This window comes from Rhamphochromis sp. 'chilingali' (genome assembly GCF_963969265.1).
Source record: "Rhamphochromis sp. 'chilingali' genome assembly, chromosome: 16".
In the NCBI taxonomy this organism is placed as follows: domain Eukaryota; kingdom Metazoa; phylum Chordata; class Actinopteri; order Cichliformes; family Cichlidae; genus Rhamphochromis; species Rhamphochromis sp. 'chilingali'.
The window spans coordinates 7718981-7739630 of NC_137943.1; the positions used below are offsets into that span (position 1 = coordinate 7718981).

At 41.7% G+C, this 20650-nt stretch overlaps 1 protein-coding gene across 1 annotated transcript in view; it reads right to left on the reverse strand.

Annotated features, from left to right (window-relative positions):
- Positions 1-890: 890 nt before the first annotated feature.
- Positions 891-20650, reverse strand: part of cdh24b (cadherin 24, type 2b) — a gene marked incomplete at its 3' end in the record, with an annotated part of 166676 nt that continues 146916 nt past the window's right edge. Inside the window, exons 7-14 of the mRNA XM_080907825.1 lie at positions 19267-19523; positions 18153-18289; positions 13746-13867; positions 11132-11249; positions 7014-7334; positions 4529-4736; positions 2991-3480; positions 891-1913 (exon numbers count right to left, since the gene is read on the reverse strand). Coding sequence (XP_080763951.1) covers positions 891-1913; positions 2991-3480; positions 4529-4736; positions 7014-7334; positions 11132-11249; positions 13746-13867; positions 18153-18289; positions 19267-19523 — 2676 coding nt within the window. The remainder of the gene's footprint in view (positions 1914-2990; positions 3481-4528; positions 4737-7013; positions 7335-11131; positions 11250-13745; positions 13868-18152; positions 18290-19266; positions 19524-20650) is intronic.

Sequence of the window (20650 nt, forward strand, 5' to 3'; positions counted from 1 at the left end):
GAATCTTTTGCAGGATTTAAATGATTCATCATTTTCATTTGGAATGGAGTAGCAAGCTGAATAATTCACTTTTTCTGCCACTGCAGATGGAATAAAAAGCAACAGTTTCTGTACAATCATCTCACTTCCAAGACCATTTCTCTCTCTATACATCCTTGCCGCCCATTCCCTTTATAGTCAAACATCACTTTCTCCCCCTCCCCTGTGTCTTATCCTACTTTCTAAACTTCGTTGTTAAGTGTTTTTCCCTGCCTCGTCGTCCTGAAAGCTAATGTTGCGGCATTACGCAGCATTAGTCATCAGTCTCATCTCAAAAATTGTCTCTGGGTATTTCGATTTCCCCCTGCCACTCTCTTTTGCTCCATCTCTGTTAAATATGCACGCGTACGGCACGCGCTCGGTTGTGCACGTGTTCTCACGCACTTTTCACTGACTTTTCTTGCACACAAACACGCAGACACTGGGATCAGATCGGCGCACCAGACGTCTTCCTTCTCGCCTCCTGCTGTTTCTCATTCCATACGTGAGAGCTGAATTTAATCGAGTCTTGGATGTTTGAGTTGTTTTTCTCTGTCCAAAGTGTTTAACAAATTGTTGCTGCCCCGAGCAGAAGCAGGCTCTGCATTGTCTCAGTATCTGTGCTCAACCATATCAGCGTTTCAACACTTATTGCTATAAATTACATCAATCACTCCCTCCCCTGCCCTCGCATTCTCCATCCTCCCTAGGCTCATTTTTCTCTGTCTCTTTTTATTACTTTGCCTCTTCATCTTTCTCCCCTTTAACTTCTCTTCACATTATTCGAACTCAAGTTGCCTTTTCATCATCCTTCTTTTCCTCCCCTCTCTCTTACCCCCTTTTGCCCCTATTTGTTTCATTTATATCCTTCCTCAATCTTTCCCCTCTTCTCCAGCCCGCACTCCATCTTTTTTCACTTTCTTCTCAGGCTCCTCATTCATTTCTTTCTCTTTTTTGGCACCCTCGTCAACCTTTTCCTTATCTTCCCTCTCTTTCTCCCTGTCTTTGAAGAGCTGGGCTAATTTCTGGAATTGGGGACCCCACTCTTCCAGCCCTGCCCCCCAATCCTCCTTCTCTGAATCCTTCTCCCCTTCGCTCTCCAGTGAGCTGAGGGATCCAGCCCTGGACCCTGTTCCCTCCAGCCCATACACCTGCACAGAGTCGTATGGCGGCTGTGAGGGATCAAAGGTGACCTGGGCAAGGCGCAGACGTAGGAACTCACCCACTCGCAGTGCCAAGGAGGGACCCCCGTGCCCTGGTCCCCCTCGGGCTGCCTCCATTCCTGGAACCCAGTTGGCCCCAAAGCCCATCACACTGCCATATGTTGCCCGAGGCTGCCCGGGGAAGGGCAAAAGCTGAGGGGTCATATCCCTCCTGCCCAAAACATACCCTCCCATACCTACTCGATCGCGCCAGTCCCCAATAAAGCCAGGTGCTTCTGGGTAGACAGATGGAGTCCCGGTCAGTGATACTCCTCCACTTTCTCTGTCTGGCCTTGCCACCACAAAGTTGCTTCCCATCTCCAGTCCTCCTCTCCCCAGAGTGCCAGCGTAGTCCCTCTGCCCAGATACTTCCCCCTGCAGGACAGTGGCATAGTTGCGTCCACTGGCAGGTGGTTGTTGTTGTCCATCAGTGGAGGTGGTCCCATTTCCATTTCCACCTCCACCTCCTCCTCCACTCCCCCCTCCTCCTCCTCCTCCTCCACCAGAGTCAGATTCAGCCAGACTGCCACATGTGCGTTTGGGGGACATGCCGGTACGAGAGGCCCTGCGTCCTGCCATGGGGAGGGTAGCCGAGTCACACACCCAGCCTCCTACGCCGTGACCCTGACCAATCAGGGAGCCGGATCGGGTCATGACAAGGTTGTGCTCCCTGGGCAATGTCTCCGACTGCACCTGGAGGGAATGTAGGCGAGCACGAGTGGTTTCAGTTCGGGGCTGGGGTTGGGTGTTAGGTTTGGTTACAGTAACATAAAATGGGATGAGACAATTTGCCCAAGGAGGAAGGGGAAATTTAATAACAGGTATATTAAACGTAGAAAGATAAGGAAAAGTGATGACATATTGCCCACGTGAAGGAAAAAAACAGGAGATGATGATGATGATAAAAAGTGATTCACGTGAAGGAGAGACAGACAGACAGACAGACAGTGAGCAGAGGAGAGCGGAGGGAAAGCAGAGTTGGAAGAAGACATAGACATTAATTGATCACTAGAATGAGCTAACACTGCACTGTGATAGGGAGATGGAAAGGGAAGAGATAGAGAGATAAAATATTTGAAAATTAAATAAAGCTAGGGCCAAGGAGCCGTGCCATGGCCCTAATAAATGAAAGCATAAGAACAAAAAGTAAGAATAAAGCAGGATATGATGTGCTGATAATGTCTTTATTGTCATCATCCCCCAACAACGTCCAGGACATTTCTGTGACTGTGCAGAGACTAAAAGTGTGGCAGTGCTTTAATCACTGCAGTAGTTCAGTATATTAGTTTGATTTCAAAACCTTATAATGATTTTATATTTGCTTAATGACTTTCTCACGTTTTCGTTTGCGTATTTAATTGAATAATTAAGTCATTGATTCAGCTTTAATGATGTCTTCAATGTGGCCATCTACTGCTAATTGACTAATTTATTCAGTTATAATTAACGATTCACGGCAACGGCTACCGCTTTTTACATCTTATTGAAATATTTATTCCCCCATCAATCTATGTTTTAAGCTGTGTTGCAGAATGAGTTCCTGTGCTGCATTCAACACAAATATGCAAGTGTGCGTTTGAATGATGTAGATGTAAGGACATCAAAATTCTACCAAACAGGAATCTTGGGTTCTCTGGGCATCACTGCTAAATAGTGGCATTATGTTTGAGACCCTAGTGTCCTTCATCGTCTCTCCGTTTCTCTTGCACATTTATTTAAGCTCATGTGTGTTTAGCATGCGTTTAGTGTGAAGCTCACTGTCATCCTTACCCAGTCCACATTTTGACTGAGGTTAACTTTGTCCTCACTGCTCCCTTCTGTACAGTTGCTTGCGGTTCCTGTTCCTCCTCCTCTGTCGTGGCTGTCGCTGGTTCTCGGTGTCCCTCCATCGGACGTGCTCACCCCGCTCTGGGGTGCGGTCCCGTCGCGGCTTTCCGTCCGACTCCCCGTTCGACTTCCTGTGCTGAGATCCGTTGGAGCTATGTACACCGCCCCAGACTCCATCGGCCCGACCACGGCCCCTTGGTTCTGGATAACCAGGGAATGGTCTGGCTGGCCTCCAGGAAAGCGGTACGCCAGCTCCGCCAAGCCTGGCTCGAACGTTCCTCCTGGGGCGCGACGGAGAATGGGTAACGTGTGACTGCTGTAGCAGAGACGACCGTAAAGGGGTCCTGCTGGTCCTGAGTAGTTGTGATCCACACCTGGATTCTGAGCCCAGCTATAAGTGCGAGATTTGTCTTGAGCACGATGTGAGTAACGACTGCAAGACAAAAAAAGGGCATATGATTGGGCTAAATCTGAACATGTTATGCCTGTTTTTGAATACTGCTTGCTGCTCAGGAAATATCTTTGGTCATTTTTTAAACAGTTTTTTCTTTTAAACCACGACTTGTGGTTTTGTGTTGCACTCTATATTCACACTGCAAGATATTCTGCTGAGACATTTGTCCACCTTGGGGTGGGAAAAAATAACCAGGTGAGAAATATGAAGGGTGTACTGTGTGATTTTGTTTGGACTGAAAACTTGTGATTCCATGGATGGAATTTCAAAAGAAAAAAAAAAGTGATCCAGTGCAGCTACAGCCAAAATAACCTCTGTTTTAATACAACGTTTCTTTCATAATGAACGCTCCAAATCTTACAGTTCACTCCAAGAAGAACAAGCTACAGCAGCGCTCGACTCAACTATGCGCTCCTTTGTTACATGGCGCCAACAGAAATTAGAAATTAAAAGTCTCACAGAGGTAGTTAATATTGCAGGAATATTGCACTGGATTGCATTAGATTTAGACAGTTTTTCATGTTGCTGTGTCCACCTCCAAAAACTGTGAGAAGCAATTTTCGATCAACTAAAAGCAGCCTTTGTACTTGTTTATGGCCTCTCCATATGGCTTGCATGAATCCGGGAGCTAATTATTAGTCCAAAGGCAATAACAATGTTTCACAGGAACATCAAAGTGGGTGCAAACAACTCTCTGATGTAGCAGAACATAAATGAGTTTTAGCAAAATGAGCACAACAAAGTGGCCTCCTAGGACTGCCAGGCTTGATAGCCTTCTGTTTGAGTGTTTTGATTGGTGGCTGATTATGACCTGGGAGTTGTGGCTTAAACAGTTACTTAAGTGGATCAGTTAAGAGCTGGACTGCGACGAATGGTTTCACTCTGAAGGCGTAAATAATATTTTCTTTTCAGCATGTAATGAAAGGTCCGCTGTGATGGTTTGATTAAATTAAAAACAGACCCATTTATATATATATGCATCACCACATGCAAACAAACCCTCCCACACACCCCTCCGCCTGCTTACACGTTCCTGCTGTCCAGCGTGCGATAGCCGCGTGAGCGCGAGCTGTGCGGGGCACTCTGCAGGGCGGCAATGTCGAAGGCAGCTGTGTCGGCCTCGCCTCCGCCCTCGTCGTCATACGTTATGATGTTCTCGCGTACGTCGTCCTCCTCCAGCGGTGACAGCGAGTCGCGCTTCTGACGCCGCAGCGACAATGACAGGGCACTCACCGCTGCCGAGGGGTGGCAACGGGAATAACGGATATTGAGGCATAGGAGAGAAATTGGAAAAAGAGTGATGAACAAGGGAGGAGGGGGGGGGGGCAGAAGTCACAGGGGAAATAAAGGAAAGGAGGAAGAGATGTGTGTGTGTGAGCAAGGGAGAAAAACTCAAGCAGACAAAGAGGTGAAACACACAGAGACAAAACGAATACAGAGAGTCCTTGGGTTAGAGGGCTGGTATATCATATCAGCAGACTGCATGCCTCCACTAGGTAATTGACTTTGAGCTCCAGCCAGCCAAATGGATGCTTTATTGTCCCATGACTCCATGACTCTTATTGCATATTCCCAATATCGAGAGCTAAATTTCACCCTGGACTGTGGCAACGAACCAAATGATGCCTTTGTGACTTTTAACAGGTTTGCAAACACAACATTAGCATTGGGCAGTAGAATCAGCCTTCCCATACCCACTGACATCAAACTCTGGGAACAGTGGCTTTTTTTTTTTTTTTCATTTCAATTTTCCAGGGGAAAGGCACAGACGCAGGTCTAGATTAGGTTCCTGCACTAGGATCGAGTTGGTAGAAAAACAGATATTGGACACCTATGATAATAGCTTTAGTATGCTTATTAAGAGGGGGAAATCCTATTCTTGCATGTGCTGAACTTTCTGGATGCAAATAGGGAGAAAATGAGAACCAAGCTGAAAAGTAAATTTAAAAAAAAGTGCATAAATATTCAGGAAGGCACCCGATCCAAATAAGACCTCAGTCAGAAATCAGAGACAAGAAGAATTGAGCATCCGGTTAAAGTTGCTGCTGGTACACCTGTGGAAGGTGACACCTTTACCAATAATTTCTCTCATTATTGGCTTTCCAGTTCATTTGTACATTTCAAGGATGCAATTTTTTTTTCCACTCCAATGTAGAATTTCTGAGTGGACAAGTTGATCAACTCTCTGAATTTGGACCCTCACAGGTTACTAGAAGGCTAGTTAGTTGATCGACTGACATTGCCCATATTTTTTTCTTAATATATTCCACTCCAGCTCTCCCTATCATTTGGACAAACTGCTTTGGTATTTATAGAAATCCAAACCGTGCTGAATCTGCTCGGGTGCTTATTTATATTTGCAGTGTATGATTTGATTTAACAAACACTAATGTGCTTGTGTTTCCATACGGCTGTATCGCAGGAGGTTAAGCTGCCGCGGTAAGTAAATCTACAGCCTTAATATAGTTGGAGGCCACATTATTTGATTTCTATGGAACTAATTCAATGATCCCTAAATGGAGTGGGAAAACTCTAACCTTTTATAACGGTTTGAGGAATAACCTTTATAGCGTGGTGTGTGTATATTTATCTGTTAAAGACAGCCTCTATCCACAGGGCAAAGTTGCCAAATGGCTCAATGGCTACCTCGTGTAAACCCCGCTCCTTTTTAATAACTGATGGAGGTGATGACAGAGGTTCTTTAAGGACGTTTGGCATTCTGTGGAAGGCCCTGTTATTATAGTGTTTAGAAATAGAAAAAGCAGAATTATACTCCCGCCCACGATCATGCCATTATCACTTAGCGAACTAAATTCTTAACTCCACTAAATCCACTGAGCACGATCACCTTCACGCCATGTCGCGTCTCCCACTTGATTGAACTGGCCCCTTCCAGAATGATAATGCCTTTATCAACAAGGCACGAGTGATTTCAACAGACTCAATAGAAATGACAATGATGCTGGCTATCAGCCAGTCTCCTCAGCAACTAGGCATTATCCAATTGAGCATTTGAGTTTCTGCAAAGGTGGCTGTGACATTTTATTATGCTGCTATCAAAAACCGAAGGGCCCAGATAATCACTCAAAATTGTTATTTTAGCTGTGATTAGAGCTGACCTTGCCAAGGGAAATAACTGGACCAAAATTGCGAGGAAAAGCAAACCTGTATCGAGCAGCTGTGACTAAGAGAAATATTTACGCTGCTGCTTTCATTATTTTCATATGCAGATTAAGCATCCAGGGATGTAGTTGAAGGTACACAAGCCCTAAACGCTATTTACTCAACTTTCTATTTGTAGAATGGCATTAAATGCATTTCTAGGGAGTAAATATTTATGATATAACTTCATATTATATCATAATGTACATAACACTAAGTGCTGTTATAAAAGCCATCATGTAAGTTATATAAACAAGGGCCTTTCACCATTTTACTTTTGCTTTTGGCATTATCTTAAGCCAAGCCCAGATTTAATCTCTCTCAAGCTTTATGAGCTATTAAGTATTTACCCAGTAATGTAGCAACACAAGCCAGGATAGCCAGCAAGGCAGCTGTACTGAGCCCAGGGGAGGGCAGTGTGGACTGCTGAGGAAGACACACCGCTTCTTTCTCCCAGTCCCATTCGCCCTCGGTCTGTTTGTCCTTGTCTTTCTCCCCAGCTCGTGCCCCTCCTTTCAGGCAGGGACAGACGGACACAGTGACCGTCCCAGTGCTGGTGAGGCCAGACGTCCCATCCCTCAGGACGAGCGGCACGTAGAGGGTCAAGGTGGAGGATGAGGAACGGGACAGTGGCTGGATCTGGGACAGCAACACCAAGCTGGCTGTGGGGCCTGAAGGAGAGTTGACAGATAGGAAGAAACTTTGAGTCCACTGTTAACCGCATGCTACAGTGTTGTTTGCAGAATGGAGGCAGGACGTTCCAATTTGGAAATTATGCCCAGAAATGAATGTCCTCATGTTTGCAAATGTGCGACTGCAGTCAGCTGGTGACGGGTTTGTACCACAAAGGAATTGAGCAGGAAAAAATATTTAGCCTCTCTTTTATTTTTACTATTTTCGTTCACTTCCCTTCTAATTTGAGCTACAGCGTTCCATAGCAGAATAACAGTGATACTAATTTTACAGGATGAATCTACTAGAGTGTTACAAATTGGACAGACAGTATATTTTTCGCTGCCGCAGCCAGACGCTTCATGATTTATGACTCCAGATAGGCTGTAAAACTTAAACATAAATTCTAATATACTTTCATGTTTAAAATTATTGTTTGAATAATGTGGTGCCATTAGATCCATCTGTATGATCCTTTTCAAAGACTCCCACACTTGTCCTGGTTAATGACACAACAAAGTATGTACAGAAGAAAGCCTGTACATCCAAAGCACTGACTTTTAGAACACACTTGTATGAAAGGAATACATCACAAGCCCTTTTTTTTTTTTAAAGATATTGTAATGGACATCAGTGATGAGAGGCTCACATACAGCAATTTAAAAGGACAGAGAGCAGCAATAACAAAAGAGGTAACGGCCTGTATTGATCTGACTCTCACTTTTGAGAAAAAGAACTGCGGAGGATCTGTGTGGGAGACGTTTTTAGAATTACACACACAAGGCCACAAAAATATAGCCGCTGACACGAAAGCAGGTTTTCATTAGCATGAATGGCACTGGGAATGAAAACATGACAAACGCGATTATCAAAAAGATCTTCAGCGATCCAAAAGATAGATCAAATCATTGTCTTTTTAAACAAAGAAAGTAATGTAGCATTTTGTCAGACAAGCTGTCCACACGGGAGCTGAGGATGCTCTTATTGTCTCTCTGTTCTACTGTTGGATGACACATCAAAGAGGTCTTTGATTTCACATGTCACTGAGTTTATAATACTCATCCATGATCTGGCGAGTTAACTTGGTTTTGTCTGGTTTAGGAAGAGTTGGGAGTTTGGTCACCAGTTTGGTAGTAAAATTAGTCAAAGAGTAATTTTATCTTCAGCTGCTGACGAATGTAAGCACATATCTTCATCTGGCAGGGGTGGGGAACTCCAGGCCTCAAGGGCCGGTGTCCTGCAGGTTTTAGATATCACCCATACCAGGCCTCTGGAGAACTTCAAGACATGTTGAGGAGGTAATTTAGCAACACAGCTGATTTATCAGCTGTGTTGCTAGATGCGTCCTTGATCCAACACAGCTGATTTATCAGCTGTGTTGGATCAAGGACGCATCTAAGACCTGCAGGACTCTTAGATGCGTGTTAGGACGCATCTAAGGAATCTAAATACACTGACTGGAGGTGGTGTTAGGAAGCTGAAGTTCCCCCACCCCTGTCTTAAGTTCTATATTTAGCATATTTTAGCTAATACAGCTAACTTAGTAGACAATCAAAGCATTTTGCAGCTAAAATGCAGTTTTTTTGGTCAGAATTAATGGAGAACAAAACAAAGTACTATGACGTAAAATGAGAGTAAATGTTATCCTGTGTTTGCTGGATTTTCAATTGGATGTTTTCAAATTCCCCGTATTTGCCATATTGTGTTTACTGATGAAGTCAAGGCTGAGAAATTTGTTGCCAAGCTACACTCACAGACCACTCGATTAGTTACATCATGCTACCTTTCCCTCCAGAACTGCCTTTATTCTTCATGGCATAGATTCAACGAGGTGCTGGAAGCATTTCCACCGAGATTTTGTTCCATATTAAAATGACAGCAGCAAACAGCTGCTGCACATTTGTCAGCTGCACCCACGATGTGAATCTCCTGTTCCATCGCATCCCAGAAGTGCTCTTTTTGATTTAGATTTGGTGACTTTCATGTTGTTTACGCCAAATTTTTACCCGACTACCTGGATTTTGCAGCAGAACTTGAGACTCATCACACTAAGCAATTTTGTAGAGTCTGTGAAAGCTGTAGTCTCAGTTTCTTGTTCTTAGCTGACAGGAGAGGCACCTGGGTTGGTGTGGTAGCCCATCTGCTTCAAGGCTGACCGTGTTGTGCATTCAGAGACGCTCTTCTGCATACCTTGGTTTTAACAGTGCTTGGGAGTTACTGTTGCTTTCCAATCATCTTGAAGGAGTCTGGCCTTTCTTCTAAGGCCTCAACAAAGCAACCCTCACTATTTTCTCTTTTTCAGGTGGGGGGATTCAGATTTTGTTGCATTATTTCAGTACATCAGAGTTCTCTGCCGCATTCAAAGTTACTTAAATCACCTTTTTTCCCCATTTTGACACTCGGTTTGAATTTCATGTCAACACTGAATGTTGCATGATCATCAGAATACATGATCATGCTGATCATGTATTCTGATCAGCATGAGGCTGATCAGAATACATGTGTGTTAATGAGCACTTGAACAGGTATACCTACAACTAGTACACATGTTCATATGTCCAAGGCGTGCACATGGAATACTATATTATACACTTCAATATGCTACTGACATCTTTAGCTAATATGACGCACAAATCAAACTTTCAAGTGGAGAGAGATGAGCTGTGTGCAGAATGCATAAGCACACATGAAAGTATTCTGTGGAGTTTTTATCCGCTAGTGGTGCAATGTTTTGATTTGCATTACTGTCCTCAACTGCAACTGTGCAGCACATACCAACTGAAGAGCTTCATGCTGTTCCACAACAGTTATTGTGTCAAAGGAAAAAAATGTAGCAATGCAGAAGCAAAGACGTGAAAAGAAAAAAGAATGCCAGCTGATGTAATCAGGCCTGCACTCTTCAAAATATTGAAAAATGTCACTTTTGCAAATGTTTTATCTTTTATTCAGCACGCCGTTAAGGCTTCAAGGAAGCAAACACTGTGTTTTTGCACTGACTCAAAGTATGTGTTTACACGAAAACTCCACAGGTGACACATAATTGCAAAAAAATGTATTTGTGAGCCAATTAACTTGTTTTTGTGTAGAGAAATGTAAATGTGAGCTAAGACAACAAAATTCTTGTGGATCCAATTTTAGGAGACTACATATTTGCTCAAGGATGCAAAAATATCCCCACACATACACAGCTTGATGTGAACAGTTACACAGAACCGGCAGCACATTGCATCCCTGAATTAAAATAGTCATATCAAATTTATGTTTGCATGATATTAAAGGACTATACGTGTGTAATTGTGCAAAACAAAGAGCGAGGACACGAAGTGTTCAGGGGGAAAAATGCACAGAAAACAAACAAGTAGCTAAATTAGATTCAGTTGACGCTAATTAAACGAAGCAGCTTTGATTTCTTCAAAAGCTTCTCAGTGGAAATACTAAGTTTACATGGTCGTGGGGAAGAAGATGGATGTAGAGGATACAACAAGAGGGACGAAACAAAAGAGGGGAGGATAACAAAGCAAAACAATGGGGCCACCAGACATGGGAGATGGATGGTAGGAGACAGAGGGAGGGACAGAAAAAGGGAAGGCGACTCAGAGAGGGAGTGGTTTTGAGAGGAACGGGAAAGAGAGAATAGAAGGAAAGATGAAGATGGGAAGAGAAAGGCAGAAAAAAATATATATGTGGGATTAAGGGCCTTAGAAAAGTGGGGGGAGAAACAGTCTATCTGCCAAGGGAGGAGCAGACAAACAAGAATTAAGAGAACTACACAGAGAAGGAAAGATTGAGTGCCTACCACCGCTGTCCCTGACGCTGAAGTTGAGGGCAGCGCTGGACTCTGGAGGGATGCTGAAATACACGGTGCTGTCATTCCCACCCTCATCTCTATCAATCGCCCGCAACACCTGCACCACCTGAAACACAGAGATAGAGAGCAAGGGAGACCGGGTGAGGGGAGGGCGTGAATGAATGTGTGTGAGTGCGTGTGTGTTTGTGTGTTTTGAGGAAAAGCATAGAGAGAGAACAGAAAAGGAGGAAGAAAAAACACTTACACAGAGAGAGCTTTTAGCTACATAAACAAAAAAACATTAGCCGACACTGGCAGAATGAAAACAAGTCAAACAATTAGCATAGTGACATAAGTGAACTGTGTTTGATACTCACACCAAAAATATAACCGTGTGTGTGTGTGTGTGTGTGTGTGTGTGTGTGTGTGTGTGTGTGTGTGTGTGTGTGTGTGTGTGTGTGCGCGCGAATCCCCTTTTTTGTAAATACAGTGCCGTGCAGCTTTCGGTGTTGTAAAGGCATCTACGCAAGTCCTCATTGGCAATCTTAACTAAATTAATCTTAAAGAAATCTCCCGCAGACTGAGCTGATGGGTAATTTCTTTTTAATGAAACTCTCTGTTCGTCATTATGCAGGGCGCTCTTTCAGGAACGCTTTCGAGTGCTCGATACGAGACTCAATGCGGGGATGAAGGGTGCAGCGTGCTCTTTGAGTTAGTCGATGTCTGTAGGCCTTGAGAAGATTTGCTAAGAACAGTTGCATTATGTTATCCGATGCTGTGGGTGAATATTCAAACAGGCTTTGCCTAATGGCGTGTCATACAGAGATGTGCATATACTATCCCAAACACACTGGGAAGACATCATAGCCTTTCTTTAATGAACTGCGTGCCGCTCACTCAAATTGCAGCATGCACAAACATGAACATCACAGGCAAAAACAAATCAACGTCGTTGCCATAGAATCACAGATTTCGTGGTGACACAACAAAGGCATGAGCAGAGCAATGAAAGCACCAGTGGAAACAAAAAAAAAAAACAAACCACACACAACAGATGGGCCACGACACCAAAATGATAGTGACAGAGCCAGCATGGAAAACGGAATATGGAGGCAAAGAAAGGAGAGCTAAGCAGGGTTTCCAAGGGGAGGCTGAAGAGCAAAGGGATGATTTCTATAATTGAGATAGGATCGAGTGAGAAAAACATAATGCAGAGAAACAGACAAGAACACAAATAAAGCAGGAAGGAGGGAGGCAGCCTGAGAGGAGGCTCGAGTTTAATTACAATGCAAATAACTGCTGCGTTCTGATAACAGGCCATGGAGGATTCACCTGGCTCCATGGTGAATGAGTATGCTGTAGCTACATGTGGCCATATCTGAAGGGACACAGCTTTGTTCTGCCACACTCTATATGCTCCAAGCTGAATACTCGTTGACTGTTTGTGTTGTAATTATATGACTGTACATGAACATTAAATACAAAGTTTGCATATGTTTTGCATATGACATAGTAACACTAATTTATTATGAATATGTGTATAATTAGTGCAAAATGTGGCGTGTAGTGGGCTGTATGACTCAGCCAATATAAAGAAGAGGTAACATTAACATTTACTGAAATAGTGTAGCAATCGAGCTAAGTGACACATTGTCAAGATAGTTATTTAATGGGAAGCTAACTAACCAGGTTTTGTGTTTATGGTATGAAATTTGGGGCTTTGAATGCAAACCTAAAAATTGTAACTTCTAAAATATGTATGTAAAGTAAGCATTATTTATTATTTTATTAATTATTATTAATTATTACATTGATTATCAATATTGTTTGATTTTTGGATGATTAAAGTTCATCCAGCCACAGCTTCTCAGGCTTCAGATAAAACTGGTTTTGAAGCTTCTGCTCATATGTATACATAAAAAAGTCAGTCTTATCTTATCTTATCTTATCTTATCTTAATATAAAATAAAAAGGTGAAAACAATGAATATGCTGAAAATGTTAGCTTCTTAAGGTTAATAACGCTAGCAGTTTGGCCACAAACCAATGGCCACTGGTTAGTGACTGTAACCATGTGATCAGTTATGTGACTTTATTCAAACCAACGATATGTCAAATTTGACTGAAACATGTGAGACTATAGTATTAGCAGTGTGTCTAAAAAGCGTTTTCAGTCATGCATTTTGCATGTCTGACAGAACAGCTTCTTTTTCAGTCAGTCCAGATGTCTACTCTGGCTTTTACATTCTGATTGCGTTATACCCCTGCCACTCTATTTGTAAGCTTTTACCCATGCAACTGCAGTGATTGTGTGTTGGGCTCTGACACCTCGAAAAACCACGAGTGCCACACATGTAGACACAAAGACAACACAGCTGCTGCTGCTGCTGTGTAGTCATCACTTAAAGTCTTTTCACATCTTCTTGAAAAATTACAGTCTTTAGCACTGCTGGCAGTCCAAGTACCTAAACTGAGAAATGTGTAGTGCCAGAATGTAGTTCCAGTAATAACCCGGGCTTGTTTCCTTAACATGTGTTTTAGTGTCTTTCCATGTCTTTAAAATGAACATTTTATATACACTGGAATGGAAATAAAGACCTCAAGTAGTTTAAACACATACTGACCTGTCCGATGGAGGAGGAGTCACACATGGCTGTGTTGTACTGCCTGTCCAGCTCAGGTGCATTGTCATTCAGATCTAAGGTCTCTATTGCAACTAGAACTCTGGAGACTTGGCTGGGATTGTCTGAAAGAGCCAGAGAAAAGCATATTAGAACGTAGCCTCCAAAAACACGCGCACACACAGCTGTATAAACTAAATAATATGAAGACAATGTTAAAACGGCAAAAGACACTATTGAGTACAATACAAATACAGTGGTGCAAGTCATCGGTCCATTAATCCCATGCAGTCGTCCTCATAGGCATAATCAAGTATTTCAAGACTTTGTCCAAAAACTTCACATTACATCACATTAGTGAGCGTACAATTGGCTAAATAAACAGCAGTGCATTTGGTTTCATTTGGCTTGTGTTACAGCTCGCAGGCTCCCAGCTGGAGTATGACTGATGCTTCCATATCAGTTAAAATTTTCCTCATCAAACTGTTCTTTTCATAGCCAGCACTTCTCGCAGCATAAAGTGTGTGTGTGTGTGTGTTTGTGTTTTCTCAATAAAGAGAGAGAAAAGGCAGAAGAGGGGTGCAGAAGGCAGCGAATCTGCATGCAGTTACACAAGAGCGCAGTTTAAATGGATTGGCATAAGGTCCCCTACACCCCATTCACTCGGCTATACGCACACTTGAACATGAAGTTCTCACAAGCCGCGCTCGAAACACATGAAGTTAGCATTCTGAACACTCATCATTACATTTTAGGCAGCTATGACACAACCCAGGCTCACCAGCACACATCCTTTATCTAGGCAGGCAACCGTGAAACACATTGGACTACACTTTCTGTAAACCGAGCCCCACACACACACACACACACACACACACACACACACACACACACACACACACACACACACACACACACACACACACACACACACACTCACAACAATCCCACACCATGTTTTTTTAAACCAACAGCAGTAACACTGTGTCATGGATGACAGCAACTGGTTCCCATCGCTGAAAAGCTGAAAATGAGCTCTTGCTGTAATGCCACAGGGTGAGCTGGCCTGCCTGTGGCCATGGCAGGGCTCCTACTGTGCTTTATGTCAACACAGTCTCCAACAGTCTGTTTATTAGATAGAGCTCATTATTCAAGACAGGCACTCAGTGTGCTGCCGCCACAGTCCTACCAACACATTGCTGCCACAAGGAACCCTGAGTAGATTTTAAGTAAAGATTAAGTTTGTCCAGAACAAAACTTGGCAGCAAAACAACTTCTTTTTCCTTGAGCACAGCAGACATTGGATGGAATTCTCCAACAATACTTCTACTTATAAACAAACCAGTTGGATTATTTTTGAGTGCTTTTATGACTTGTCATCTGCCAGACACAGCTACTGGAGCAAAGCCAGGATTTAACAGGATGCTGGTATTAATTGTAATACGTCCGTCCAGCAAACTGAACAAGAAAACAGGTTGTCACTGACTTCTAAAAATACATAAATGTAGAGAGAGAAAAAGTCAAATCAGTGACATCAAAGAAAAGAAAGAAATGCTTGCATAATTACATTAAATTATCCAGTCCTTAATGCATTTGGTTTGTCCAAAACACAAGACGTTGTGTTGTTTTTTTCCACTAACAAAATATCTTCGCAAGTGCATCCCCACAACATGCAATATTGTGCTCAGCTTGCTCTTTTTGGGAGCTGTGACACCAAGAGTGCAATGGGCTGCGTAAATAAAGATATGTGTTCAGAGTGATACTCTGAGTTAAAGAAGTATGAAGTTGCCCTCTCTACAGTAATTAATAGATGAAAAAAGCATTTATAGATTAATAGATGAAAAAAATGAGTGAATTTGTTTAAATTAGGTAGCTATATTAAAATACTTAATTAAAAGTAGAATTTTACTATAATACACAAAATCTCAATGTCTTGGTTTGTCTGCAAATGTGAACAGAAGTTGAACAACCAAAGTTGGCATACAGATACAACTTAAACCCATAAAGGTTCTTCTCTATATCATTTATTATGTTATCATGTTGCCTAACAGCTGAACACTAACCAAAAATACCCTTTTTTTTTTACATTTATGCATCTATAACACTTTATAAAAGCATCATATTGTTTTCATTTCACAACAATATGATTTAATTTATTCTAGATTATTAAATATATTGTGATGATTACAGTATCAATGTGATTATATGATTTGACAAGCCAAATTTACTGTAAAATGGATATGTTCCAGTTACAATAATGTGTTACAAAGTTTATTGAATTATACCCTCAAATGGAAATTCATTCTTCTCATCAATATTATGTTTAAGGTTAATGTCTGGATTCATTTAAAACTGATAAATATTTGGGTTACAATAAAATAACTTTATTGTAGAGTTTGTCATATACATTAAAATCAGAAAATGTCACAACACTACTTCATTTGGTGCTTCTAATAGACATATTTCTCAGGGTCATAGTTTGTGAAGCCGAAAGCTTAAGTAAGCTTTAAAATAAATTATTTACATTTAAATAAGCTGCGAAGGCTGTGCCATCCATTAACTAACCTGGCTGAAGAGCATTTTAAGAAAAGCTGATGTGGTGTTATTTACTATTTTTCTTGTCAAGAAATCGAATGAAAAAATAACATATTCTTTAACGATGTATCCTTGTACTAAAATAAGAATAAAAAAATAATAAATTAACTGCAAGTTTGGAACTGGATGATATGTTCCGTCATGGCAGTGAAGGCTGTCACATACACACAGTGATAAATACTATACTGCATGTATATTAATACATACACAATAAAAGCCAGCTAATGCATTCCTATTTACTCCTGTTTGAGTATGTTTGAGTCTCCCTCCATAAAGGGATGGAGAGGTCAGTAACAATACTCAGTTAGCTGTGGCATTTAAACGATGCTCAGTTGAGTGATCTAAAGCGTAGAGTGTAAAGAAAATAACCTCCACACCTGCTTACAGTTGATAAAAGGTAGGATGGATTTGTTGAGCCTGTGTGAATTGCAGCCACAGTTTCCTGTTCTTTGCTGACAGGAGTGGAGGCCTGTGTGATCGTCTGCTGCTGAAGCCCATCTGCTTCAAGGTTTGACCTGTTATGCATTCAGAAATGTTCTTCTGTGTACTTTGGTCGTAGTGAGTGGTTACAACCAAAGTCTGCCATTCTCCTCAGACCTCTGATGTCAACAAGGCATATTCTCCACGAAAACTGCTACTCGCTGGATATTTTCTCTTTTTCTAATAAAGCTGTTCTCACTAGAGAAGGTTGTATAGCAAAGTCTGAGTTTCTGAAAAGCTCAGTCTAGACCAACAACCATGTCACATTCAAATTTACTTAAACCACCTTTTTCTTGCCAGTGTCTCAGTTTGAATTTCAGCAGGTTTTCTTGATATCTCCATGTCTGAATGCACTGCTGTCATATGATTGGGTGATTAATAAGTGTTGGAGCTGGTGTACCTACTGAAGTGGCTGGTATCCTGCTACCTGATGGATGAACACGTATCTTTAACACATTTATATCTGACAGCAATTTTAAGCTAGATGTTCTGGAACATCTGTTATTGTTGCCAAGCCTCCACGTGAGCAAGCAACGAGACTTAAAGTGTGTTATTAGAGGATGTAGGGGCTGAGCTGTAATTGGGCCTACTGGACTATAATTGGCTTTACTTCTGCCGATGTGAATACATTTATGAAAGAATCAACAGCACATTAAATATATACTCATTAAATCAAAATTCATTATTAATTAAATTGCACAAATGACAAGAGACAGTTAGATAACCTTAATCATGACTGAAAGCTTGAGAGCAGCTACTAGTGGAACCTACTGATGATCTTGCCCCTGGCATTTTCTATTTATCATTTTTTTACTGAGGGAACATGTATAACTTGAACTTAACTGTCTTGTTGCTTGACATCCTACATACTTGGAAACAGAAAGATATTTACCGATCCCCTGTGCTATCATGTTCTGTCGGCAAATCAAGGCCTGAGTTCGATTTGTTGCTTTAATTCAGTGTTTCCAGTTGAATCCTTACGAGAACAGATCTATTGCGGCATCAGATAACTTGCACAATACGGATCAATTGATTCTCTGACGCGCTGTAACAAACTGTTCATGGCGCCAAACAGCATTTCTCTCATGGTTTGATGACTTGAGAGCTAAGCCGCTTAGTAAACTGCATCATACAGTGGATACTGTGCCTTTCAGATAGCGTAAAAAACACAGTTTCTAGTCTCTTAAACCTCTTACTCATCAGTGGTTAAGGTGTCAGAGGTGGGGAAAATGCTAGCTTCGTTGTCAAGGGTTAGCTCTAATAAAATAAATAATCCAATGAACGACTTCTAACGATGTCTCCGGATTAAGTGTTGTAAGAAGAGTGACCTCTGACCTCTCTGGGTGGCGATGACTGTAATGTTGTGCCAGTGCTCACGCTCCCGGTCCAGCTCCATCGCTGTGGTGATGAGACCGGTCTCTGGTGTGATACGAAACAGAGCCTCTGGGTCTGACTGAGGATCAATGGAGAACCTGAAGAAGAGAAAGTTGGGTTTGAGGATATAGACGGGTGAAATGAGGAGAGGGCAGGGAGAAATATCGAAAGAATGAGTGAAAGGAAGATGCAAGCGGGGAAGGCAGTGGGGTGCGGAGCGAAAGAAGCAGACAGGGCAAGTGTGTGAGGGAGCGATAAGGAAGTCGGCATTCAAATGGCTAAAGAATTAATATAGTGAGATTATCACAGCTGATAAGAGTTCTTTTGAAGTGCTACCGATTATCTAAATATCTCCATGAATATACCAGCTATCATTCCTCCCCACATACTCGCTTTTAGCACTTCTGCTTTTAATTGGGACACGGTTTTCTGTGGTTTTTACAGACAAATCGCTTGCTTCCCTCCTCATACTATTTGAGACAAAACCCACCGCAAACACAAGCGAAGCACTGGAAGCTGCAAGCGTCTGTGGTTTCTGTCTGGCTCGTGGGAACACTGTGTGGGCATTTGGTTGGCTTATTTTTATTTGGTTAGCTCTTATTGTTGTGTCTTGTTTCTTTTAGCTGAAGAGCCTGCTTTGAATTTAATTCAAAAAGCCTGGCTATCCCTTGCTTGTGGCTGGACAGTAAAACAAATGAAGATATATATAAGTCCCAGCACCATTAAATGCTTGATTTGTCTTTCAGCAATAAAACTCCTGTAAAGCTGTTTTGTTATGAGTTCATAAACAGCAAATACTGAGAGGAACATTTTGAGAAATGGGCTTATTTGCTTTCTTCCTGGGTGGCAGATGATAAAACTGATACCAGTGTCATGTTTTACACCAAAGATTAAGTTACAGCTACTATCTCAGCATGAAAACTGGAAAGACTAGCTTTTAAAAAAAATAAATAAAAAAAAACCTGTTCAAAAGGAGCCCAGGTAGGCTGTTTGCTATCTCAACAGTGAAAAGTAACAACCTAAATGTATAGGAAGACTACATGTCCTGCTGAAATGCAGAGGCTTTGTACTCTACCTGATATTATTGGTCAGACCAGTATCGGGGTCTACTGCACTGACTCGGCCCACTGTGCAGGCCGGCGGGCAGTTCTCTGAAACATCCATGTGATATCTGGCCCGAGAGAACCTCGGTGGCTCGTCCGCATCCAGGACTGCAACTCGGATTGAAGCCCGATCTTTAAAGGGGCCTCGACGTAGGAAGCGGGGGTCCACTATCGGGTTAAGGACCTCAACAGAGAAGGAATAGGAGCTCCGACTCTCATAGTCTACGGCCTGTGGAGGAGAGAAGAACGAGGTAAGCTTTACAGTTGTGTAAAATGAAAGGGTTTTTCTGCGTAGTATAATCATCTAAGGTTTATGCATTTACATATTTTGAAATGAGCAATAGAGACATTTTTTAAAAGCGAGAAATTATGCAAATGTAACTGTTACAAACATCAGATCCAAAAGCCTTTTTTTTTAACGTGCCTTCATTTGGTCTATTTCTCACACTAAATTTTCCACAAATGTCTGCTAAATTACATATCTAAAGCCGAGAGATGGAAAATAATGAATTCTTCCAACAGATAAGAGCTCGCGCAGGCTAGAGAACGGTCACATCCTAAAGCATCTAAGAATAATTTAGAGTGAATAATATTCTGGTTACCTTACATGTTGTGACGTTTGGATTTTTTGAAGCGATATTTTGAAGGATGTTGTGGGTGGATGCTTAGATGGTGGGTTTTGTGTGAAGTTGGAAAAGACATTCATGAGGCGTTGATGTTACAGCATTGCCAATGAGACTCCGGATGCTCAAAAAAAGTTGAAAGGCTTCTTCACAGCTTCAACACCGAGGTAACTACTTGTTTGGATGTTGGTTTGACATTTCTGGAGTTGATGTTTGGATAATGTTGACATGCTAAGAATGGATGATGTATATCTGTAGAGTTTGAATACTGTGTTGGTGAGACTTAAAAGTAAAAATACAGAATATTTTGTATTGCAATGTAGTGTTTTTTTGGTGAATAAAGCTAAATACTTTACCCTACTTTAAGTAAAAAAATCAGTATTAACAGCAAACTGAAGCCCTTTTGGTTTAATCCAGCAATTTTACTTGGGACTCACAGAAATGTAAATGGTCTGCTTCCAAGGTTTTAGGTAGCTTTAAATAGTTGTATAAGCCAAACTATGTCAACAAGTGTGATAGCAATGGAACAATTATTATACAATAAATCTTCAATTCTGTACAGCACAGAAAGATTTTTTACAGTACACGAATAATTACAGTGGGCACACTGTAAAAATTGTCTTCATTTATTCTATTTTAAAAAGTACATTTGTTACAGTGTAGTGTTGCTATGTGCATGCAGACTCGTGCTACACTGAGTAGTTGCTATGACCATTTTATCTAGCTCATATGG